The following is a 23,895-nucleotide window of genomic DNA, read 5'->3' as shown; positions in this document are numbered from 1 at the left end:
TTGGTTGATAATATCAATCTCTAATATAATTAAATAAATTAATTACTTAAAGATATATGATAAATTATCACCAATTAATATTTGTATTAATTTTCCAAATCAACCATTTGCAATCTCCTCAAATTATCTTCTAAATAATCCAATATCTTCAAGATATATTTGTTTGTTGTGGATCTAAAAAGATTCCAGAAGATCTTGTCATATTTAAAAAGATTTGGTAGTTAATATCTTTTAATATTTTATGATATAATTAAATAAGATAATTATTTAAAAATATCAAATAAAATATCTAAAGATATATTTTTCCCAAATTATCTTCTATCATAAAGATAAAGAAAACCGCAAGGTCCAATTTTTTTGTTCCTCTCTTCTTGGTTTAGCCAAACTTCTTCACCTTTTCAAGTTTTTCTTGCCGTCTTCATGCAATGCTTGGCTTGAGTTTTTGTGCTTTTGATAATTTCTTATTCTTGGATTTATCTTTAAGGTGTCATGAAGCTTTAATCAATTTATTTCCGCACCTCCATGAGCTCAACTTAGCTGTAGCTGCAGTAACACACCTCAAAATATCCAAAGAACATTTATGCAACTAAAAAGCTATTTTTAACATGTTTTTGTATCTCATGCTCAATAAACCCAATTATAGGAAATCCCAATTAAATTAATCTTTAAACACACAAATTCAATTAAATACTCAGAATTAAACACTGAATGAGGGCAAAAATACGCACTCATCACTTGTCTTTTTACATATGCCACATGAGGGATATTTTCCTTGACGGGACATAGGGAAGCTTCTAGAATTTTCTTTATTTCTAGAAATTTCTCCTTTACTTTTATTTCCTTCATATTCTTTATTCTGAGATCGTAATTTTAGTTTTGATTGAATGGCATTTTCGACTGAGTCTTCTTCATGCCTTTTCAATCTTCGTTCATAAGCTTCAAGAGAGCCCATTAGTTGTGTTACTGACAATGTGGCCGAATCCTTTGTTTGTTCAATCGCGGTTGCAATTGCATCATATTTTTGGGGAATAGAAATTAAAATTTTCTCAATGATTTTTTTGTCAAGAATAGTTTCCCCATAGGCTCTCATCTGACTAACTATTTCCTTTATTCTAGAATAGTAGTCTTTAATGGTCTCAGATTCTTTCATTCTTATTAATTGAAACTCTCGTCTTAGAGAATGAAGTTTAACATTGCGTACCTCATCACTTCCTTGAAACTCTTCTTGTATTGTGTTACAAGCTTGCTTTGCACTTGTGGCACCAATTATTCTCGGAAAGATTGTGTCATCAACTGCTTGTTGAAGAGCAAATAAAGCCCTTGAATCCTTCTATTTGTTTTCCTTCAACTCCTTCTTCTGAGCTGCAGTAAGAGTTGAAGTGTCTTCTGGAATAGTGAATCCCTCTTCTATAATGTCCCATAAGTCTTGAGAGCGAAAAAATGTTTTCATTTTGACACTCCAAAAATCATAATTTTCTCCTGTGAAAATAGGTACTGGAATTGATGATGTTTGATTGGTAGTGGCCATAGATTGAGAAAATATTTTGGAAGTAGTATAGAATGGAGTTCTAATTTTTTGTTGAAGTAGTTGAAAAATTTATCTACGCCCAGTAGATGACCGAACGTAGCTCTGGTACCACTGATAGTATTTTGAGGTTGTGAAAGGAATAGTTGATGGGATAGAGAAAATTGTGGAGATAGTAGAATGTGGAAGTTGTAGTTGGAAGGAGTATGTAGTAGTTGTAGTAGTGAGTGGTGTGCTAGAACTGGTCTTAGTTCTTGTCATTCATCAAATGATTGAGTACATGGGTATTTATAGACCTATAGAATATTCTAGAAATATTCTAGATCTTTCTACATAGTAGAATGTTTTTGACTTTTCTTTCTATCCTAAGCTTTTCTCCAATACTCTAGAAGTTTCATTACATTTCAATAACTCTATCTTAGATTTTTTCTAGATTGTTCTAGAATTTGCATTATACTTTAATAAAGACATTTGCAATTTGATGATGTCTTCTAATATGGAAGAGTTTGATGACACCTTTTATCCACTTGTTCTAGCACGAAATGGAGATTTATTTCCAAGTGTTTTGTCCACTCATGGTGAGTAGGATTGGAAGCACTACTAATAGTAGTTTTGTTGTCACAATACACCGCAGAAAAAGATGTAAAAATGTGGAAGTCAGTGAGCAAATTTCTAAGCCAAGTGATTTCAGTAGTCACAGATGCAAGGGATTTATACTAAACTTCTGCAGTAAATTTGCTGATTGTAGGTTGTTTCTTGGATTTCCAGCAGACCAAAGAGTTCTAGAAGAATATGTAGAAACCGGTGGTTGTGGCGTATCAATACAAGAACCCCAATCAGCATCCATATAGGCATGTAAAGAATAGTCAGAAGCAGATTTAAATAATAGCATTATCCAACAGTAAGTTTTAAGGATCTCAGAAGGAAATGTGCAGCACTTAAATGTTCAGAACACGGTTTAGACAAAAATTGACTTAATTTATGGACAGTAGAGCAAATGTCAGGTTTCGATAAAACAATATTTTCAAGAACTAAAAAATAGTAAACGGTAAATAGTAATAAAAAAGATAAAAATAAACAAAATAAAGAGTAAATAAGAGATAATAATAAAATATAAATTAAAAAAAATGAATCGGTTGAATTAATTAAATTAATTAAAAATAGTGAAAAATTTTCCTTTTATCGTATCTCATTTTCTATTTTCTTACTACTCATAATCTTATTCTGAAAAGTACTCAGTGTTATTGATATCGGATAACGGAAAATATCGGCAACCCCAAAAACCTTTATAAAGTTATAGCGGAAACCATAACGGGTTATGGCGGAAGTAATTATAACGGAAACCATAACCTTTATAAAAAAAAAAATATAATACCACCACATATAATTTTAATGAAAAAGTAATGATATTATGTATAAAAATTCAAAACACTACAAATTTAAAGTTCAAAACATAAAATAGCAAAACATCATTAAATGTATGTATTAAGTCTCTTTCTAATCATCATATTCTTCTTCAACTCCAACATAATTGTCTTCAATGTCATCATCCAATGGGGCATATCCCTCCTCCTCTTCCCCTTCTGAGAGACTCTTGTCAAAGTTAAGTAATTTTTCAAACTCGGAATCAGAGCTATCATGCAATTCATTTTGAACTTGAATTTGAGTCCTCTCTTTACCCTTCTTAGATTGTGTTGGAGTTGGAGTTGGAGTTGCACCTGGACCTTTCTTAGAAGCATGGGAAGATCCAATAACAATATCATCATTTGATGGTTGCTTTCTTTTATTAGTTGTTTGTCTCCTTGTATAAACTACTGGTTCTCCAATACCTGAAGCTTCATAAACAGTTGCCCAATTAAGAGCGGGATCATCATGAAAAACCAAATCATTACCTCCCTCTTCATTATCATTATCATCATCAACTTCTCCCACTAACCACTCATTACATTCATCAATGTCATTCAATAAAATAGGGTCTATTTCATCCCTAATATTGTATCTTTGAGCAAGTTGTTGATTATACTTTATGTAAACCAAATCATGCAACCTTTTGTGGTCCAGTCTATTCCTTTTCTTTGAATGAATCTGCAATGTGAATAAGTAATATGTAAATTAATTTCTTTCTACAACTTACAAACTAATATAATAATGAAATGAGTTGTCTTATTACTTGCTCAAAAACACTCCAATTGCGCTCACATCCCGATGAACTACATGTCAAGCTTAAAATCTTGATAGCTAGTTTTTGTAAGTTGGGAGCTGCATGCCCATAATTCTTCCACCATTGAGCTACACGAGCAACGAAAGTAGCTTAGAATGTAACCATTATATCTTAGCACAATTTAAAAAGTGTTCGAGTGTCTCACCTGGGGTTGTGGTTTTCCTTGATTCTTTGGCAAAATCATCACCAAAGAGTCCATTTGCACTCTTATAAAGAGGTAACTCAGTTAAAATTTTTTGTTGCACATCTTTACTTGGCACCAACCTCCTAATGCAATCATATAATCCGTTTGTAACTTCCAAATCATATTCCATGTCTGGGTTGGAATAAAAGAACTCTGGGTTCAAAAAGTGACCAGCAGCATGCAAGGGGCGATGAAGTTGACATGTCCATCTATTATCAATAATTGTGAATACATCATTGTATTTACTTTCATCGTTGTTGAACGACTTCATTATTGTTTCCTTGGCTTTCTCCATTGCTTCATATATATAACCCATAGCTGCTTTTCTTTCCCCATCAACTAAACGAAGCACATGAACAAGAGGAGCCATGACTTTGAGAGTAAATACTACTTGATTCCAAAATGAAGGCATAAGAACAATTTTTGTAGCCTCCCTCCCCTTGGCTTCCTTTGATAGCTTGTTATTGCTCCATTCATCAGAAGTGAACATCTTTCTCAAACTTCCCTTCTCTTGATGCAACCTTTGTAATGATAAATAGGAGGTAGCAAACCTTGTAACTGCATGTCTTACTAATTCCCTCTTATTTGTAAATTGTCTCAACAAACTCAAGGTACTAGAATGGCTATAGATAAAGCCAACAAGACTAATTCCTCTTTGAATTGTCTTCTTTATCAAAGGAAGCTTTCCAATATCCTCAAGCATCAAATCTATACAATGGGCAGCACAAGGAGTCCAATAGAGATGAGGTCTTTTCTCTTCTAACAACTTACCAGCCAACACATAATTGCTCCCATTATCTGTTATAACTTGAACAACATTTTCTTCTCCAATTTCCTCCACAAGGGAATCAAGCATCTGAAATAGTTTTTCTCCTGTCTTCACAAAGTTTGAACCATCAATGGACTTGACAAACATTGTCCCTGCAGGGGAGCTCACCAAAAAGTTAATCAAGCATCGTTGCTTTCGATCAGTCCATGCATCTGACATAATAGAGCAACCATGTTTGCTCCACTGCAATTTATGATCTTGCAACAACTTCTCAGTGTACTCAACTTCCTTGTTGAGAAGCGGAACTCTGATTTCATGATAACTAGGCGCGGGTAAATTGGGTCCATAAGCACCTATGGCATCAATCATATCTTGAAAACTTTTCAATTTCACAAGGTTGAATGACAAACCTGCTTGGTACCAAAATCGAGCAATATATTGATGAACCGAGGCCTTTAAATTTTTGTCACATGCCTCTTTGATGTTAGCTTGCCTTAGTTTTTCCTTTTTTCTCTTCTCTATCGCAGCGGCTGGATTTCTACAGAACATATCCATTGGTCCTTTCCTTCCACCGCTATTTTTCCCTTTATCATTGCTAGTCGTAGAAATTTCAACTTCATCTTCACTCTCATGGTTATCATTGGTTGCATTATATCTAGGATTGATAGAGGAGCTATCTGCTTTTTCTTTATATAATTTCCAAAGTTCTTCTCTCACATTTTTCGGAGTCTTAGTGCAAGCAGCAACATTGCCCTTCTTTGCCATGAGATGTTCTTTTGCTCTAGTAACTCCTCCTTTCATGACTTTCCCACAATAATTGCAAATAGTTGTATTTAAATTTGATTCATCCATCAGATGACAATATTTCCATCCCGGATCACTCCTTTGGGATGTTCTTGGAGGATCATTATCATTGGTCATTATTATTACTGAAAAATAGATATATTTTTTACAAAATAATTATAGTAAAATTAGACAAATAGAAAAGATAAACAAAAAAAATTGAAAAAAAAAACAAACTTGACAGCAGCGGCGGCGGCGGTCGGCGGCGGCGGTCGGCGGTCGGCGGCGGTGGTCGGCGGCGGGCGACGGTGGCAGCTGGTGGCAGTGGGTGGTGGCAGTGGGTTGCAGTGGGTGGCAGCAGCAAGTAGAAAAATTTTAAAGACTTTTGGTGTTGAATATAATAAAATAATGAAGAAAGTTTTACCCAAAACTTGGTTAAATATTAGTTTAATGGGTCAAGATTAGATTTTAGAAAATAAATATGGTAATTGAAAAAATAAATATGGTAACTGAAATTATGATGAAATTATGATAGACAAATAAAATCAGAAAAAAGTATTTTAGAGACGTAATCAAATTTTTAAGTTTATTATCTGGGAATAGAATAAAAACAAAATCATAGTTGAAATGAGGTAATAGTGAAAAATTATGGACAGAATCAAAGTACAAATGAGGTAACAGTGAAAAAAATATGGAGATGTTTGATCGGGACTTAATATTAATGAATATATAATAGGTGAATGAAGAAATTTAGATTGGCAGAGTTGAAATAAGGTAACTCTGTACGTATGATCAATGCTGAATATTAAATGGGTGAGTGAAAAATTTGGATGGAGAAGTGGGCCAAGGCCCAATTTCAAACCACTTTGGTTTATTAGGTTTAGGTCTTAAGTTTTTGGCCATCTTCTCTTTCTTCAACCCGCCGCTGCAACCAACACCAACCCGCCACTGCACAGCTTCTTTCTTCTCCTTCTTTCTTCTCTTTCTTCTCTTCTCTTCTCCTGCTGTCCGAGATTTTCGCCACGAGCGTTCCGCAACCGCCACCCGCCACGCGCAAAACGGCCGCCACGAGCCGCCACGCAAATTCCGATTCGCCCCCGCCTTGTTATGGCGGCTGGCCGGAAAACCGCTACCGGTTTCCGCCATATCGGCGCCATGGCCGATATTAAACAACACTGAAAGTACTATTCTTATTTCTAACCATATTGCTGGTTTCTTCTTTTCTTCATACCAAAAATCCATTATACAAGACTGCAACGTGTCATTTTTTCCTTTCTCACACACTCGTGGGACGCGCAGTCCACTCACATTTTTTCTCTATCTCACACACACCCGTGCGACCTACACCCCACTCATCCCTCACTTCACTCACCTTTTCATTCACCATTCACCATTCACCATTCATTCACTCATCCCTCACATCACTAAACCTCAATGCACCATATAAATAAAAGAACCCAGTCTTTTTCATTTTTGTATTCTATGTTTAACTTGAGCCGTGGTCAAGTCAGTGTTGTTTAATATCGGCCATGGCGCCGATATGGCGGAAACCGGTAGCGGTTTTCCGGCCAGCCGCCATAACAAGGCGGGGGGCGAATCGGAATTTGCGTGGCGGCTCGTGGCGGCCGTTTTGCGCGTGGCGGGTGGCGGTTGCGGAACGCTCGTGGCGAAAATCTCGGACAGCAGGAGAAGAGAAGAGAAGAAAGAGAAGAAAGAAGGATAAGAAAGAAGCTGTGCAGTGGCGGGTTGGTGTTGGTTGCAGCGGCGGGTTGAAGAAAGAGAAGATGGCCAAAAACTTAAGACCTAAACCTAATAAACCAAAGTGGTTTGAAATTGGGCCTTGGCCCACTTCTCCATCCAAATTTTTCACTCACCCATTTAATATTCAGCATTGATCATACGTACAGAGTTACCTTATTTCAACTCTGCCAATCTAAATTTCTTCATTCACCTATTATATATTCATTAATATTAAGTCCCGATCAAACATCTCCATATTTTTTTCACTGTTACCTCATTTGTACTTTGATTCTGTCCATAATTTTTCACTATTACCTCATTTCAACTATGATTTTGTTTTTATTCTATTCCCAGATAATAAACTTAAAAATTTGATTACGTCTCTAAAATACTTTTTTCTGATTTTATTTGTCTATCATAATTTCATCATAATTTCAGTTACCATATTTATTTTTTCAATTACCATATTTATTTTCTAAAATCTAATCTTGACCCATTAAACTAATATTTAACCAAGTTTTGGGTAAAACTTTCTTCATTATTTTATTATATTCAACACCAAAAGTCTTTAAAATTTTTCTACTTGCTGCTGCCACCCACTGCAACCCACTGCCACCACCCACTGCCACCAGCTGCCACCGTCGCCCGCCGCCGACCACCGCCGCCGACCGCCGCCGACCACCGACCGCCGCCGCCGACCGCCGCCGCCGACCGCCGCCGCTGCTGTCAAGTTTGTTTTTTTTTTTCAATTTTTTTTGTTTATCTTTTCTATTTGTCTAATTTTACTATAATTATTTTGTAAAAAATATATCTATTTTTCAGTAATAATAATGACCAATGATAATGATCCTCCAAGAACATCCCAAAGGAGTGATCCGGGATGGAAATATTGTCATCCGATGGATGAATCAAATTTAAATACAACTATTTGCAATTATTGTGGGAAAGTCATGAAAGGAGGAGTTACTAGAGCAAAAGAACATCTCATGGCAAAGAAGGGCAATGTTGCTGCTTGCACTAAGACTCCGAAAAATGTGAGAGAAGAACTTTGGAAATTATATAAAGAAAAAGCAGATAGCTCCTCTATCAATCCTAGATATAATGCAACCAATGATAACCATGAGAGTGAAGATGAAGTTGAAATTTCTACGACTAGCAATGATAAAGGGAAAAATAGCGGTGGAAGGAAAGGACCAATGGATATGTTCTGTAGAAATCCAGCCGCTGCGATAGAGAAGAGAAAAAAGGAAAAACTAAGGCAAGCTAACGTCAAAGAGGCATGTGACAAAAATTTAAAGGCCTCGGTTCATCAATATATTGCTCGATTTTGGTACCAAGCAGGTTTGTCATTCAACCTTGTGAAATTGAAAAGTTTTCAAGATATGATTGATGCCATAGGTGCTTATGGACCCAATTTACCCGCGCCTAGTTATCATGAAATCAGAGTTCCGCTTCTCAACAAGGAAGTTGAGTACACTGAGAAGTTGTTGCAAGATCATAAATTGCAGTGGAGCAAACATGGTTGCTCTATTATGTCAGATGCATGGACTGATCGAAAGCAACGATGCTTGATTAACTTTTTGGTGAGCTCCCCTGCAGGGACAATGTTTGTCAAGTCCATTGATGGTTCAAACTTTGTGAAGACAGGAGAAAAACTATTTCAGATGCTTGATTCCCTTGTGGAGGAAATTGGAGAAGAAAATGTTGTTCAAGTTATAACAGATAATGGGAGCAATTATGTGTTGGCTGGTAAGTTGTTAGAAGAGAAAAGACCTCATCTCTATTGGACTCCTTGTGCTGCCCATTGTATAGATTTGATGCTTGAGGATATTGGAAAGCTTCCTTTGATAAAGAAGACAATTCAAAGAGGAATTAGTCTTGTTGGCTTTATCTATAGCCATTCTAGTACCTTGAGTTTGTTGAGACAATTTACAAATAAGAGGGAATTAGTAAGACATGCAGTTACAAGGTTTGCTACCTCCTATTTATCATTACAAAGGTTGCATCAAGAGAAGGGAAGTTTGAGAAAGATGTTCACTTCTGATGAATGGAGCAATAACAAGCTATCAAAGGAAGCCAAGGGGAGGGAGGCTACAAAAATTGTTCTTATGCCTTCATTTTGGAATCAAGTAGTATTTACTCTCAAAGTCATGGCTCCTCTTGTTCATGTGCTTCGTTTAGTTGATGGGGAAAGAAAAGCAGCTATGGGTTATATATATGAAGCAATGGAGAAAGCCAAGGAAACAATAATGAAGTCGTTCAACAACGATGAAAGTAAATACAATGATGTATTCACAATTATTGATAATAGATGGACATGTCAACTTCATCGCCCCTTGCATGCTGCTGGTCACTTTTTGAACCCAGAGTTCTTTTATTCCAACCCAGACATGGAATATGATTTGGAAGTTACAAACGGATTATATGATTGCATTAGGAGGTTGGTGCCAAGTAAAGATGTGCAACAAAAAATTTTAACTGAGTTACCTCTTTATAAGAGTGCAAATGGACTCTTTGGTGATGATTTTGCCAAAGAATCAAGGAAAACCACAGCCCCAGGTGAGACACTCGAACACTTTTTAAATTGTGCTAAGATATAATGGTTACATTCTAAGCTACTTTCGTTGCTCGTGTAGCTCAATGGTGGAAGAATTATGGGCATGCAGCTCCCAACTTACAAAAACTAGCTATCAAGATTTTAAGCTTGACATGTAGTTCATCGGGATGTGAGCGCAATTGGAGTGTTTTTGAGCAAGTAATAAGACAACTCATTTCATTATTATATTAGTTTGTAAGTTGTAGAAAGAAATTAATTTACATATTACTTATTCACATTGCAGATTCATTCAAAGAAAAGGAATAGACTGGACCACAAAAGGTTGCATGATTTGGTTTACATAAAGTATAATCAACAACTTGCTCAAAGATACAATATTAGGGATGAAATAGACCCTATTTTATTGAATGACATTGATGAATGTAATGAGTGGTTAGTGGGAGAAGTTGATGATGATAATGATAATGAAGAGGGAGGTAATGATTTGGTTTTTCATGATGATCCCGCTCTTAATTGGGCAACTGTTTATGAAGCTTCAGGTATTGGAGAACCAGTAGTTTATACAAGGAGACAAACAACTAATAAAAGAAAGCAACCATCAAATGATGATATTGTTATTGGATCTTCCCATGCTTCTAAGAAAGGTCCAGGTGCAACTCCAACTCCAACTCCAACACAATCTAAGAAGGGTAAAGAGAGGACTCAAATTCAAGTTCAAAATGAATTGCATGATAGCTCTGATTCCGAGTTTGAAAAATTACTTAACTTTGACAAGAGTCTCTCAGAAGGGGAAGAGGAGGAGGGATATGCCCCATTGGATGATGACATTGAAGACAATTATGTTGGAGTTGAAGAAGAATATGATGATTAGAAAGAGACTTAATACATACATTTAATGATGTTTTGCTATTTTATGTTTTGAACTTTAAATTTGTAGTGTTTTGAATTTTTATACATAATATCATTACTTTTTCATTAAAATTATATGTGGTGGTATTATATTTTTTTTTTATAAAGGTTATGGTTTCCGTTATAATTACTTCCGCCATAACCCGTTATGGTTTCCGCTATAACTTTATAAAGGTTTTTGGGGTTGCCGATATTTTCCGTTATCCGATATCAATAACACTGGGTCAAGTGAAGATGAAGAATATTCATAAAGACTCATAATGAGATAAGACATATATGCGAGGCATAAACCACACTATCTTCAAAATGAATAGATTAAAACTAATTAATTATTAGGAGGAAAATGTACTTAAAAGACATCATTTATATGGAAATGAATAGAATTAAAAACTAACCAGCTATCCAAAAAGGCTTGCCAAGAATCAAGTTCAAGGAAGCTCCGAATGAGACACCATCAGCATCAGAATCAAAGCATTTGGATGCATATGTGAGGCTATAGAGTCTCTTCCCAGAATTTTGGTCCTCTTCACCAAGACATGAAGATAACATGGAGTGATCCAATAGCCTCAGAATCCGATTCACCATAGTTGGTGCTTGTGGGTTCTTTATGCCAACTTTTTCTGTAATCTCTTCTGCTAAGAGCTTGGCACCTTCACCTGCTTTGGCCATGATCTCAAAAATACCAAGCTCATTCGTGGTCTTCACCCACACTTGAATTTCACCAAGAACCTCCCAATACAATTCCAAGACTTCTTCACCACTCAATAGTAAGGTGCAGATTGGTTTTAGAGGTTTAAGGCTGAAATGAGTGGTTTAGTCAACAAAAACAGGTCAAAATGACTCAAAACTTCAGGTTGAATGGTAAATGATTTAAGGTACCTATGGCTCAAAAATTCAGGTTTAATGTTCGATACAATCATATCTTTATCCGTCAAAATATAATGGTTTATGTTATTTTCACTTATCTGAGATTTGGAGCATTTTTTTTATTGATAGAAAGAGAGATGTATTTATATTGCTCTGATAGAAACAAATTAAACTTCCTAAGCTGTCACCCAACTCTCCTCCCATGTTTGCACCATTCAGAGTTCTGTCATGAATGACAAAGAGCTACTGGTTATATATTCTGTGCATTTCAATCAATGTGAGATAGAAGCAAGAGAAAGTGGTTACATACATTTCTTGAATTACTGAACCATTACATCGAACACCCTGCCACCCTTGTCTGCACTGATCACCTACACTAGGAACCCACCCGGGAAGAACAAGGTTGCCCAATGCAGTATATAAGTTATGTATTGCTGCAACTGCTCCAATTACAAAACTTTAACACTCTTAGAAGGCACCACAGATAGATGAAATAAAAACAATCAAGAAATAATGTATTAGAGAGTAACAAAGCAAAACATCACAATTATAATGCCACATATTCAGTACCCATTGCACATTGCCCCAGCTAAAGGCATGATACTTCAAAAATTAGTCACGAAAAAGCCAGAAAGAACCACAATCTTAAGCCAATATAACTTTTATTTAAATGAGAAACCTTGAATATGAAATATAACAAAAGAGGTAAAGAAGGATAATTATCAACCCAAACCATGATTTATAAGAACGAAAACAGAAAGAGAAAACAGAAGAGATTAAGATACCTAGCACACAATCAAAACTGCACCAGCAAAATAAATCAGGGAAACGTCGAGATTCCTTCTACCAACACAATATAACCGTATTCAAACCACCATAAAATAGGAGTTCCCAAAATCAGTGAAAATAAAAAACGAAAAGCATGCTCACTTCTCTTAAATATTATGAGAACCCAAACCACACCAATAAAAAATGAAACATGGAAGAAAAAGCAGGACCTCATATAAAAAATGAAATAGAGAGAGAGAAGTAGAACCTCATATAGCAGCTACGGGAGAAACGATCCTCGTCAACACAACGATAAGAGGACGTGAGCTCCAACGGAGTAGTTTCCAAGACGAGATCGAAGGTCCGATCTGATGACAGTCTGGTGACGAAAGACGAGTGCGAGAAGTGCGCATGGTGGTGGGCGGAGCGGAGTGGTAATGTAAAGTGGAGTTTGGAGCGGAGCGGAGCAGAGAAGAATGATGAAAGTGCTTGTGTTTGTTGCCAGAAAGAAGATGAAACACTAATCCTTCATTTTCACTTGGTTCCCGCTTGTACAAAATATCCCACCGTAAGCAATTCAAAAATTAAATCAAAATTGCTTTCAAAATTCCAACTTGATCAGAATTGGCAAATAAACCTGTTTATGTGGATATTGTCTTAACCCGTCCCTATCTTGATGAAAATTTTCGCATTGACTGGGTATGAGTTTGGGTATGGAATATGAATATGGGGAATCTTTGATTTTTTCAATTGGGTATGGATGGTTATGGGGATGTACATATCCCCGCCATAATATTCGTCCCCACCATATATCTGTTATCATTTAAATTATTCAAATATTCACAATTAATGAAGAAAAAAAAAAAATATATATATATATATATATACTAGCGAACACAGGCGTTGTCGTGCCTATGTATTCGCTTTTTTCAATTTTAAAAAAATTTAAGATCAATAACAAATATATAAATTTTAAAATAGTTGTTAAATATAAAATTTAAAAAAATAAGATATGTAAAAAAAATTTAAATAATGATTTAAGACAAGAGATTTCAAAAGAGATTTGTACAAAAAATGATTAAAAGTAAATTATTTATAAAATAAATAAGGGTAAAACGGGTATTATGAAATGTGGACGCAAAAAGAGGAATCTCCTTTATTGTTATAGAGGATAGATATAGATATAGATATAGATAAAATAATTAAGGGTAAAACATGTATTATGAAATGTGGACACAAAAAGAGGAATCCCCTTTATATATATATATATATATATATATATATATATATATATATATATATATATATATATATATATATATATATATATATATAAATTTTTTTTTCTAATTATTTGGTTTGTCATGAAACTCATTCGCATCTCTAATATATTTTTTATCTTATCATAACATTTATGTAATTATGTTAAAATGATGTATGTCAATTAAAAAAAATTTGTCTCATATTTGAATATTTCTATTATTTTTTAGTAATTTTATTTATTGTATATTTTCCTTTCACATGAGTATGTTTAATACTCTCAATTTAAGTGTTTAATAACATAAACTTTTCATTTACTAGGTAATATAAAAAAAAATTACTTATTTTTATTAATTTTTGTTTCATTTGAAGAACTCTTTTGTTTCGCTAAAACAATTATTTCTCAACCATTGAGTATATATGTTGATATTTGAAAAGTGTTCTTAGATGTCTAAGGTATTTTTCATCTTATCATACCCTTAATTATACATTCATTTCCCTTTATGCGATTTCTTTCAATAGTTTCTAAGACATACATTTGTTAATTTTTTTAATATTTTTATTTGTTGTTTATTTTCATCATGTAGAATATTATTTCAATACATTTTATCTACTTATTTTTTTATTTTCTAACTCATTATATCAATCATAATATAATTTTTCACTATAACTGTATAAATAACTTTTATTTACTATAATATCAAAATTTAATGTAATTGCTATGAATATTTTTTTATCACCATCCAACATATATTGGAGTTCAAAAGATACAATATCCATGTTAATTTTGTTTATTATTTGTTATTTGCGTCATTTTGATTAAGTGATGTATTATCATTTTTATTAGTGTGTAAAAAAAGAGATTCATTAGAATTTAAAACATTTGAAGTAAACAAACATTTAAAATATATTTTAATTTGAATATTTGTTTTCCTTTAAATTTTTTTAAATATATTTTTAAATTTTATCAACTAGATTTTATTAATGTTTACAGTTTGCAAATTTAATAAATGTTTTAGTTCTCATGAAATTTTATTTCGTATTCCAATCTAAAATGTAAACAATTATAATTTATTTCAAAGTATTTGATATCGAAGAAACAACCATCCTCCTAATATTGAATATTTGATAATATTATGTTTCCTTTACCGTAATTTGTTATTATTTTATAAAAATTAATTAAAATTTATATTAAAATATTAAGGAAACGGGTACGGGTATGGGTACAAGATTATACCCGTTACCCGATGGGGATGGGATAAAACTTTGATACCCGTTGGGTTTGGGTATGAGGATGAGGATGAATTGTTTTACGGAGATGGGTATAGGATAATGAAACCCGTCCCCGCCCCGTCCCGTTGCCATCCTTAAACTTGATTGACACATAAACGAGTTAAAAGTGGATAAGTTTTACAAGGTTAAAGTATCATTTTGCACACACCACACCTCACGTAACACACATGATGTGACCCCACCAAGCCCAATTGCACCTTCAAGCCCAAGCCCAAGCCCATTAAAAGGTCCAATTACAAGATCAATGATGAAGTAGATTCAAAAGGGCCTCCCATTAGATGATTACAAATTCAAAATGGTCTTCTCACATTTTTTTACATGGGCCAAAGAGATCACAAAGACTTGAAGAAATGCATGTAAATCTAGTAGTGTAGATTTAAATTGGGCCATTGTTTGGGCTTTGCTTTCCAATAATACATAAGACATGAAAGGAACATAGGATGGGGTTCAAATTGGGCTCAGCCCAATTCTCTTCATACATGGCCGAGAATAGCAAGGCAAGGAGGCTCCTTTTGCTTCATTGTTTGACTAAGGTTGCTCATCACATTTAAAGGATAAGAATCCTTCTTGTTCTTCAAGCCAAGATCCAAGGGGCGTGACCTTGCCTCCTTCTCCAAGCTTGATCTAAGGGCCAAGATCAAGGCCCACTCCATCCAATGGCTCTCCTTTCTCATGTGTAAATGGCTTCATATAAAAGCTAAAATTTCACTCATTTGTAGACACTCTTGAAATTTTAAGCAATAGATACAACTTGAGTTGAGAGCACTCCTCCCTCTATTGCCTTTGAGAGTCACCCCCTTTCTAGAGATTTCCTCTCTCTACCTCTAGCCACCTTCCTTAGGCTAGCATAGATTAGGAGATCCTATCACCTCTCTCACTTTCCATTAATTGCAAGTGCCTTCCAACTTGCCTTCATTCCTTCCTCCAATTTCCACTGCCATGGAGTTCTTCACGCACCTTTGGAGCTCCACCAACACACCTTTCTCTCTTTTCTCTTATAGCACACAACACCACTCATGCACTAAATCTCACTCACACATCATCTCACATAGCACACACACGCCACACAATAACACTCATCTTTTTGTTTTTCTTTCTCATTGCACTCGCCAACATACACACTCACTTTCACGTAATACTCACACACCAGCACTGCAAAACACTCACACACTAGCACACTCATGCATACAGTTTAAACATTGAACTCACATCACATCAATACACCACATACAACACTTTAATTCTCTCACATCACCACTATTCTCTTCTCCCTATTAATGTATAATGCAAATACTAGAATAACCTAGAAAAATCTAAGATAGAGTTATTGAAATGTAATGAAACTTCTAGAGTATTAGAGAAAGGCTTAAGATACGAAGAAAAGTTAAGAACATTCTACTATGTAGAAAAATCTAGAACTATTTGTTCAAGTTCTAGCTAGAAGTTTCTAGAATAATTTATGGGTCTATAAATACCCATGTATCCTACCATTTTTAATATGAAGAACAACTAACACAACATCCAATACAACTACTCTCAACTACAAAATACACTTCTCCAACTACTACTTTCATACTCTACTATCTACACATTTTCTCTATCCCTTCAACTACCCCTTGAACAATCTTAAAATACTAACAATGGTACCAGAGCTACATTTGATCATTTATTGGGCATAGAAAAATTATTCTATTACTTCCAAAACCTTCCTTCTATACTTCTGAAAGAAGAGAGTTTTTCTTTTAATCCATGGCTTCTTACAATGTTCACTTTTCTTTAGTCCCCCTACCAGTTTTTATGGGTGAAAATTTTGACCTCTGGAAACTCAAGCTAACTAGATAATATTGAGACTCTGTCTGAGGAGGAAGAAAAAAGGTAGAAGATTTTGAACAAAAGGATGCACAAGCATTGTTTGTTCTTCAACAAGCTGTGGGAGAAACTATCGCCAGGAGGATCATGGATGCAGAAACTGTAAAAAGGGCGTGGGATATTTTGGAAGAAGAATTTGAAGGTAATGAACAGGTACACTCCGTTAAACTTCACTATCTAAGAAGAGAATTTAAGACCATCAAAATGAAGGAATCTGAGACCATTGAAGAATACTATGGAAGAATAAAAGAAATAGTGAATAAAAAGAAGTTATATGGAAAAGAAATTAAGGAAAAAAAAGTGGTAAAAAAAGTTCTTATCACTCTCACAGAGAAATATGATTCCATAGTAGCTTCCATAGAAACTTCCTCGGATCCATCTTCTCTATCGATAAGTAAATTAGTTGGTCTCCTTGGAGCACACGAAGCAAGATTAAATAATCATGTTGGTACAAATTCATTCCAAAATGCCTTCCAATCAAAGCTCAAATTACATCCTAAAAGGAGAGAAGAAGAAGAAGAAGAAAAGAAAAATATTGAAGAATATTCTAGAAGCAAAGATTCTAGAAATTTCTCTAGAAGCAAGAAAGATAAATATCCTCCGTGTGGCATTTGCAATAAGTCAAGTCATGCAGAAAAAGACTGTTGGAATCATGGGAAGCCAATATGTCATTATTGCAAGAAGCCTAGACACGTGGAGAAGTATTGTCGTAATAAAAATAAGCATAAAGCAAACTTTGCTGAAGAACATAATCAGGAGCAACGTTTATTCTATGCTAATCAAGAATCTCATAGTGGAGAAGGAAACTGGTACTTGGATAGTGGATGCAGCAATGACATGGCCAAAGATCAAAGTATCTTCAAAGACATTAATAAATCTGTCAATGTCAAAGTTCGACTTGGAAATGGCGCCACAATGGAGTCTCAAGGCAAAGGAACGGTCATGGTGTGGAGACAAAGAAAGGTACGAAATTCATCAAGGATGTTTTACTGGTTCCCAATCTTAAAGAGAATCTTTTAAGTATTGGCCAAATGATGGAGAATGGATATTCTCTTAACTTTGAGAAAGATACATGCAAAATTTATGACAGTAGAAGGTTAGAAATTGGTGAAGTAAAAATGGAGAAGAGAAATAGAAGATTTCCCATCAGCTTCAAACCTGGAACTAATATTGCCATGAAGGTGGAAGTTGATGACTCATGGCTTTAGCATAGGAGATTTGGCCACTTCAACACACATGCCTTAAAGCTTCTATATTAGAAAAACATGATGAAGGATCTTCCTTACTTGAAGGAGAATAATGAATCATGTGAAGGATGTCTCATAGCCAAGCAACACCGATTACCATTCTCAACAGACAAAGCATGGAGAGCAAAAGACTTACTAGAATTGATCCACACCGATGTTTGTGGACCGATGAGGACGCCTTCACATCACAACAACAGGTACTTCATCCTCTTCATTGATGACTTCTCTAGAATGACATATGTCTATTTCTTAAAGGCAAAGTCAAAAATCTTCCGAATATTCAAGAAATTCAAGGCTCTTGTCGAGAAACAAAGTGGAAAACAGATAAAAGTACTTAGAAGTGATCGTGGAAAGGAGTACACATCTTGTGAGTTTGACAAATTCTACGAAGATGAAGGCATAAAACGACAACTTACAATCGCATATACTCCACAACAAAATGATGTTTCGGAGAGAAAGAATCACGCAGTCATAGAGATGGTGAGATCAATGTTGAAGGAGAAAGGACTACCAAATATATTATGGACAGAAGTAGTCTACACTACTGTCTACCTACTCAATAGATGTCCTACTAAAGCAGTTCAAGACAAAACTCCAATCAAAGCCTGGAGCAGTAAGAAACTCCGAGACGAATTAGATCTCTAACAAACATCTATGAATCTTGCAACTTGGCCATACTAGAGCATGAAACCTTTGAAGAGGCCGCAAAATAAGAAGAATGGGTCAAGGCAATGAAAGAAGAGATAAAGACAATAAAGAAAAACAACACTTGGGAGCTAGCAGATTGTCCAAAAGATAAAGATATCATCATAGTTAAGTGGGTCTTCAAGACAAAGTTAAACCCCGATGGTACCATACACAAACACAAGGCAAGGTTGGTAGCTAAGGGTTATTCACAACAACTTGGAGTAGACTACAATGAGACATTTGCTCTAGTTGCTCGACTAGACACAATAAGAACTCTAATAGCCCTTACAACACAAAAAGGATGGAGCACCTACCAATTAGACGTCAAGTCTGCATTCCTCAATGGTGTTCTTGAAGAAGAGATCTATATAGAGCAACTACCAGGATTTGTGGTTAAAGGCCAAGAAGCCAAAGTGTTGAGATTGAAGAAAGCTTTATATGGCCTGAAACAAGCTCCTTGTGCATGGTACAACAGAATCGATCAATATTTCACCAATCAAGGATTCAAAAGGAGCAAAAGTGAGCTTACACTATACATCAAGACCCAAGGTCATCATACTCTTTTACTCTCTCTATATGTAGATGATCTTTTTTATACTGAAACCAATACAAAGATGTTGATGGAGTTTAAAGAAGATATGATGAAGACCTTTAAGATGACTTATCTTGGCTTGATGAGTTATTCCTCGACATAAAGGTAAGTCAAAGAAATGATGGAATATTCATCTCACAAAAGAAATATACAGAAGATTTGCTGAAGAAATTTAAGATGTACGGGTGCAAACATGTAAGCACACCACTAGTAACGAATGAGAAACTACAAAAGGTGGATGGAGCACCAAAAGTCGATACATCTCGATACAAGAGTCTAGTTGGAAGTCTACTATATCTGACGGCTACACGACCAGATATCATGTTCGCTACAAGTCTCTTATCAACATTCATGCAAAACCCAAGCCAAATACATCTTGGCGTAGGCAAAAGAATTTTAAGATATCTACAAGGAACCAAAGAGTATGGTATATGGTACAAATCCACAGGCAATCCAACATTGCTTGGTTATACTGATAGTGATTGGGCAGGGTCAGTGGACGACATGAAGAGCACATCAGGCTATGCTTTCTCACTTGGATCAAGAATATTCTCTTAGGCGTCAAAGAAGCAAGCCACAGTTTCACAATCAACCGCTGAAGCAGAATATGTGGCAACCGCTGAAGCAACAAGTCAAGCTATATGGCTTCGAAGAATACTCAAAGATATGGGACAAAAACAAAGTGGCCCTACTACAATTAACTGTGACAATAAATCAACTATTGCAATGACAAAGAACACGGTGCATCATAGTCGAACAAAACATATAGCAATTAAATACCACTTCATCAAAGAAGTAGAGACAAATATGAAGATTCGACTTGAGTACTGCCCGACAGAAGATCAAATTGCAGATATTTTCACAAAGGTCTTACCAAAACCAAGATTTGAACTACTACGCGCTATGCTTGGAGTTACCGAATTTGCATCAAGGAGGAGTATTAAAGTATAATGCAAATTCTAAAACAATCTAGAAAAGTCTAAGATAGAGTTATTGAAATGTAATGAAACTTCTAGAGTATTGGAGAAAAGCTTAGGATACGAAGAAAAGTCAAGAACATTCTACTATGTAGAAAAATCTAGAACTATTTGCTCAAGTTCTAGCTAGAAGTTTCTAGAATAATCCATGGGTCTATAAATACCCATGTATCCTACCATTTGTAATATGAAGAGCAACTAACACAACATCCAATACAACTACTCTCAACTATAAAATACACTTCTCCAACTACTACTTTCATACTCTACTATCTACACATTTTTTTTATCCCTTCAACTACCCCTTGAACAACCTTAAAATATTAACACTCCCACACATATGCTACACCATGCGTTCTCTTTTTTCTCTCACGCACTACATAACCATTCACGCACTACACTTAATCGCTTCATTCCCCTCACTAACCAACATATTCATTGAACCCCTAACTAACACCCAACTAATTCACCCCACACTGGACGTTTTCAAAAACTCACGCACTTCATGCAACACGAAGGCTCTTCATTCTTGAACTTTCTTCTTCTTCTCTACAAAAACCCACCAACACGGGACGATTCATTTTCAGGGCGGGGAGCGGGGTTCGGGCTTCTTCTTCATTCACCCTCCAATTTATTCATCTTCTCAAGCAATAGATTGGAAAGTCAGAGTTCTCCACTTCCATTATCATATCTGGACCCACTATATCCGCTGAAATTCATTGATCATCGTCTCCGTTCTAATCTTCATCAGAACGAGCATCTTCGATCCTCTCTGGAAATCCCCCTTGTGCCAAACTCATTGTGGTTGCAGAAAAAATGAAAGAAAAAACCAGAGAAAGAAGGAGGGGAGTTGGGAAAGCTTTCGGAATTCTGGAGGAGAAAGAAGAAGGAAGACGCGCGAATAGAGAAGTGAGGAAACTGAACGTTGCGCAAGCCTTCCACTAGGGTGAGAGAGTTCTTTCTGAAGTTGGAAGATACCACGAGATTGCCTTCGCCTCTGGAAATTGCTTTCTTTCTTTTCTCTATATCGGAACCGAGGTATTCCACGTTATCCCTTCTTATTTGTTTTTTTTTTTAGATTGAAAGTGTTGGTATGTCATGGAATTATAAGATGTTTCAATAGATTCTGGATGATTCGAGGTTTGATTCATGATTAATATTCGAGTATGGAAGTGCTATGATACCTTGAATGATTGAGTGGATTTCCTGTTGAGATTTGAATGGATGTCCTATTGCAATTGCAATACTAGAATATTGGTTTATTGTGGTTATTAAAGACAGATTATGAGTTACGAATATAACACTGTTTGTATCTCTTGTGTTTTTGTTAATTTTAATTCATTACTGTGATGATTTGGGACTGATTATATAATAATCTGTTGAGACTGGATTGTAATGAAGAAATGGCATAACTCGTGCAATGACCTCTGATCGTGTTTGGATTGGGTTGGTGTCAAATGTGTTGATGAATATTTGTATTGTGTTCTCTGAGTTTTTTTTTTTTTCTTTTGTTGGATTTTTAGAATGCAAAATTGAATATGAATTCCTTTCAGATATGAGTGAATGTTTTTATTAGAATACATCTCATTTAGATGCTACAATTTATATACTAATAGTGAATAAGAGTATGTTGTTACTGTGGTTGAAGAGACTTATGTTTAGATTTGAGCCTATGACTATTCTATCATTTTTTATTTATCTTGACCTAAAGCTTAATTGAATTCCAGGTTTAATTGATTTGGTTTAAAGTTCATTTGGATTTGATTTGAGAGTTCCTGGGTGGTATTGTTTGAATCCCTTTGTGCTTTCCATTCGTTTCTAGAGTTTCTGTTGCAGGTATGAGGTTGAGCATATTCTATTGAAGAGTTTGCGTTTCTGATTGTTAAATAAAGAAGGATTTAATTTTTTGTTTCATCTTGGCTGCTTTAATGATTGAGTTTGGTGTTATATTTGGTTTAATAATTTTGTAAGAAATAATTACCCACGAAGGAATTACCTACCAATTAAAATGTTTAGAAAAGATAGCAGGAAAAAGTCTTTTCTTGCTAATTTTTTTAACAAATTTGCAAGAAAATTTCCATGTAATAGGAGAATTTTTAGTAGTGGGGTTACGATGGATACATGAAATTCTAAGTTTGATTTAAATGTGTTTGGGGTCGTCCATTTTGTTGTCATTAAGTATGGAGAAATTCATATTACATGGAACCCTAATTGGCTTAAAGAGTTATTTCTAGTGATAAGACCCCAACAAGCCTAAGCCCAAATGCATCAACAAGTCCAAGCCCACTTCGAGGTCCAATCACTAGAAGAATGATGAAGAAGATCCACATGGACCTCTACAAGATGATCAAGTCAATCATAGGCTTTTCACTTTATTCATATGGGCCAAAGAAATCTCCAAAGTATGAGTTGATGCATGGAGAAAGTAGTCTAGATTTAAATTGGGCTATTGTTTAGGCTTTGTTTTCAATAAATAAATTAGAACACTTGTGATTGCATGGTGTATCAATTGGGCCGAGCCCAATTTCTCTTTTGGCCGAGAATCCTTTCGCATGTGCTACACATGGAGACAAGCAAGCTAAGCATGACCAAGGCAAGAAGAGTGTGATGGTGGCAAGGAGTATGTGACCATGCCACTTGGTGTCATTTTACATCACTTCCTACATCACATAACTCCAAATTTTAACTTGTTCTTCAAGCTACATCTATGTTTCATTTGTGCTTAATTTGAATTGCATTAAGGAAGCTAATCTATTATAAATGATAGCTTCCTATGCACACGTAAGGGTTACTCTTGAATTGTAATGTAGAAGCATAGTTGTTGAGAGCACTCCACTTCTTCTACTTTTATTTGATAGCACACTTCGCTATCCTTCTCCTCCATCTCCTCTAGCCACCTTCCATACCATAGCACCAATTCTACTCTTCATCTTCACAAATCTCCATTTTCGAGAGCAAGCTTCAACTCCTTCTCCATTTCCCCTGCATCTCTACTCATTCTAAGCATTCTCCATGGATCTCATTCCACTTCTCCACCAAGGACGTCCATCAATTGGTATCTTGAGCCATCCAAGCCTATGGTGCATCCATCCTCTTGGTTTGGGTAAGGTTCTTGGTCCATACTTGTGTTTTGTTTTCAATTTCCGTGTTGTTCTTCTTCTCCATTGCTTGAGTGTGTCCTCTATATTGCTTCAATATTGCTTTGCTTTGAAGTTGAATTACTTCCTTCATTTGCCACTGTTTTGCAATGAGTACTTCAACCATATTTTTAGCACTTTTATCTTGCTGTTTTTGCTGTTTTTCATCTATTCTAGTGCATTTTTAGGTTCCTTTTGTGGTGCTTGCCTTTCTTTCCAACCTTTAATTTGTTGTTTGTCAATTCTTATTTATTCATTCAGTCATGTTTCATTAACTTCTCTTTGGTTTAGCATTTCTAATTAGGTTTTCTTGCTTTCTCCTTTGATTGGTTCATACACTAGCCTCTCGATTTTTGGTTGTTTGATGATGCTTTGTAGTTTAGAATAGTTTCTATGATATAGTAGCATCTTAGGTGGTGGATATTGAAGTAGAATTTTAGCTTGTGTGTTTTCTATAAGATTGTCTTCTCCTTACATTTGAGAGTTTGAGAGTTTTGAGCCTATTCATTT

At 35.3% G+C, this 23,895-nt stretch overlaps 2 protein-coding genes and 1 pseudogene across 2 annotated transcripts; 2 read left to right on the top strand and 1 right to left on the bottom strand.

Annotated features, from left to right (window-relative positions):
* Positions 1-2,909: 2,909 nt before the first annotated feature.
* On the bottom strand, positions 2,910-5,553 carry LOC114165341 (uncharacterized). The gene is made up of 3 exons (XM_028049986.2): positions 3,892-5,553; positions 3,696-3,814; positions 2,910-3,610 (listed from the first exon to the last, which is right to left on the bottom strand). The coding sequence occupies exons 1-3, from the start codon at positions 5,549-5,551 to the stop codon at positions 3,023-3,025; spliced, it is 2,367 nt and encodes a 788-aa protein (XP_027905787.2). The 5' UTR covers positions 5,552-5,553; the 3' UTR covers positions 2,910-3,022.
* A 2,550-nt stretch (positions 5,554-8,103) lies between these two features.
* On the top strand, positions 8,104-10,906 carry LOC114166101 (uncharacterized). The gene is made up of 3 exons (XM_085667960.1): positions 8,104-9,781; positions 9,859-9,977; positions 10,063-10,906. Exons 1-3 carry the CDS (start codon positions 8,122-8,124, stop codon positions 10,648-10,650), a joined length of 2,367 nt encoding a protein of 788 aa, XP_085524086.1. The 5' UTR covers positions 8,104-8,121; the 3' UTR covers positions 10,651-10,906.
* An 8,542-nt stretch (positions 10,907-19,448) lies between these two features.
* Positions 19,449-19,829, top strand: LOC146882343 (secreted RxLR effector protein 161 pseudogene; annotated as a pseudogene).
* Positions 19,830-23,895: the final 4,066 nt, after the last annotated feature.

Source organism: Vigna unguiculata, chromosome 10 (genome assembly GCF_037176805.1).
Source record: "Vigna unguiculata cultivar grain cowpea cultivar isolate G323 ecotype 2 chromosome 10, ASM3717680v1, whole genome shotgun sequence".
Classification (NCBI taxonomy): Eukaryota; Viridiplantae; Streptophyta; class Magnoliopsida; order Fabales; family Fabaceae; genus Vigna; species Vigna unguiculata.
Note: the sequence above shows the minus strand (reverse complement) of the source record. Positions and strands in the feature narration are given on the sequence as shown.

Bases quoted from the DNA above. Each gene is read 5' to 3' on its own strand.
- LOC114165341 (XM_028049986.2), bottom strand. From the start codon at position 5,551: ATGGATGAATCAAATTTAAATACAACTATTTGCAATTATTGTGGGAAA. The intron at 3,815-3,891 runs GTGAGACACTCG...TTGCTCGTGTAG, and splicing joins AAGGAAAACCACAACCCCAG to CTCAATGGTGGAAGAATTAT. The intron at 3,611-3,695 runs GTAATAAGACAA...TTCACATTGCAG, and splicing joins ATTGGAGTGTTTTTGAGCAA to ATTCATTCAAAGAAAAGGAA.
- LOC114166101 (XM_085667960.1), top strand. From the start codon at position 8,122: ATGGATGAATCAAATTTAAATACAACTATTTGCAATTATTGTGGGAAA. The intron at 9,782-9,858 runs GTGAGACACTCG...TTGCTCGTGTAG, and splicing joins AAGGAAAACCACAGCCCCAG to CTCAATGGTGGAAGAATTAT. The intron at 9,978-10,062 runs GTAATAAGACAA...TTCACATTGCAG, and splicing joins ATTGGAGTGTTTTTGAGCAA to ATTCATTCAAAGAAAAGGAA.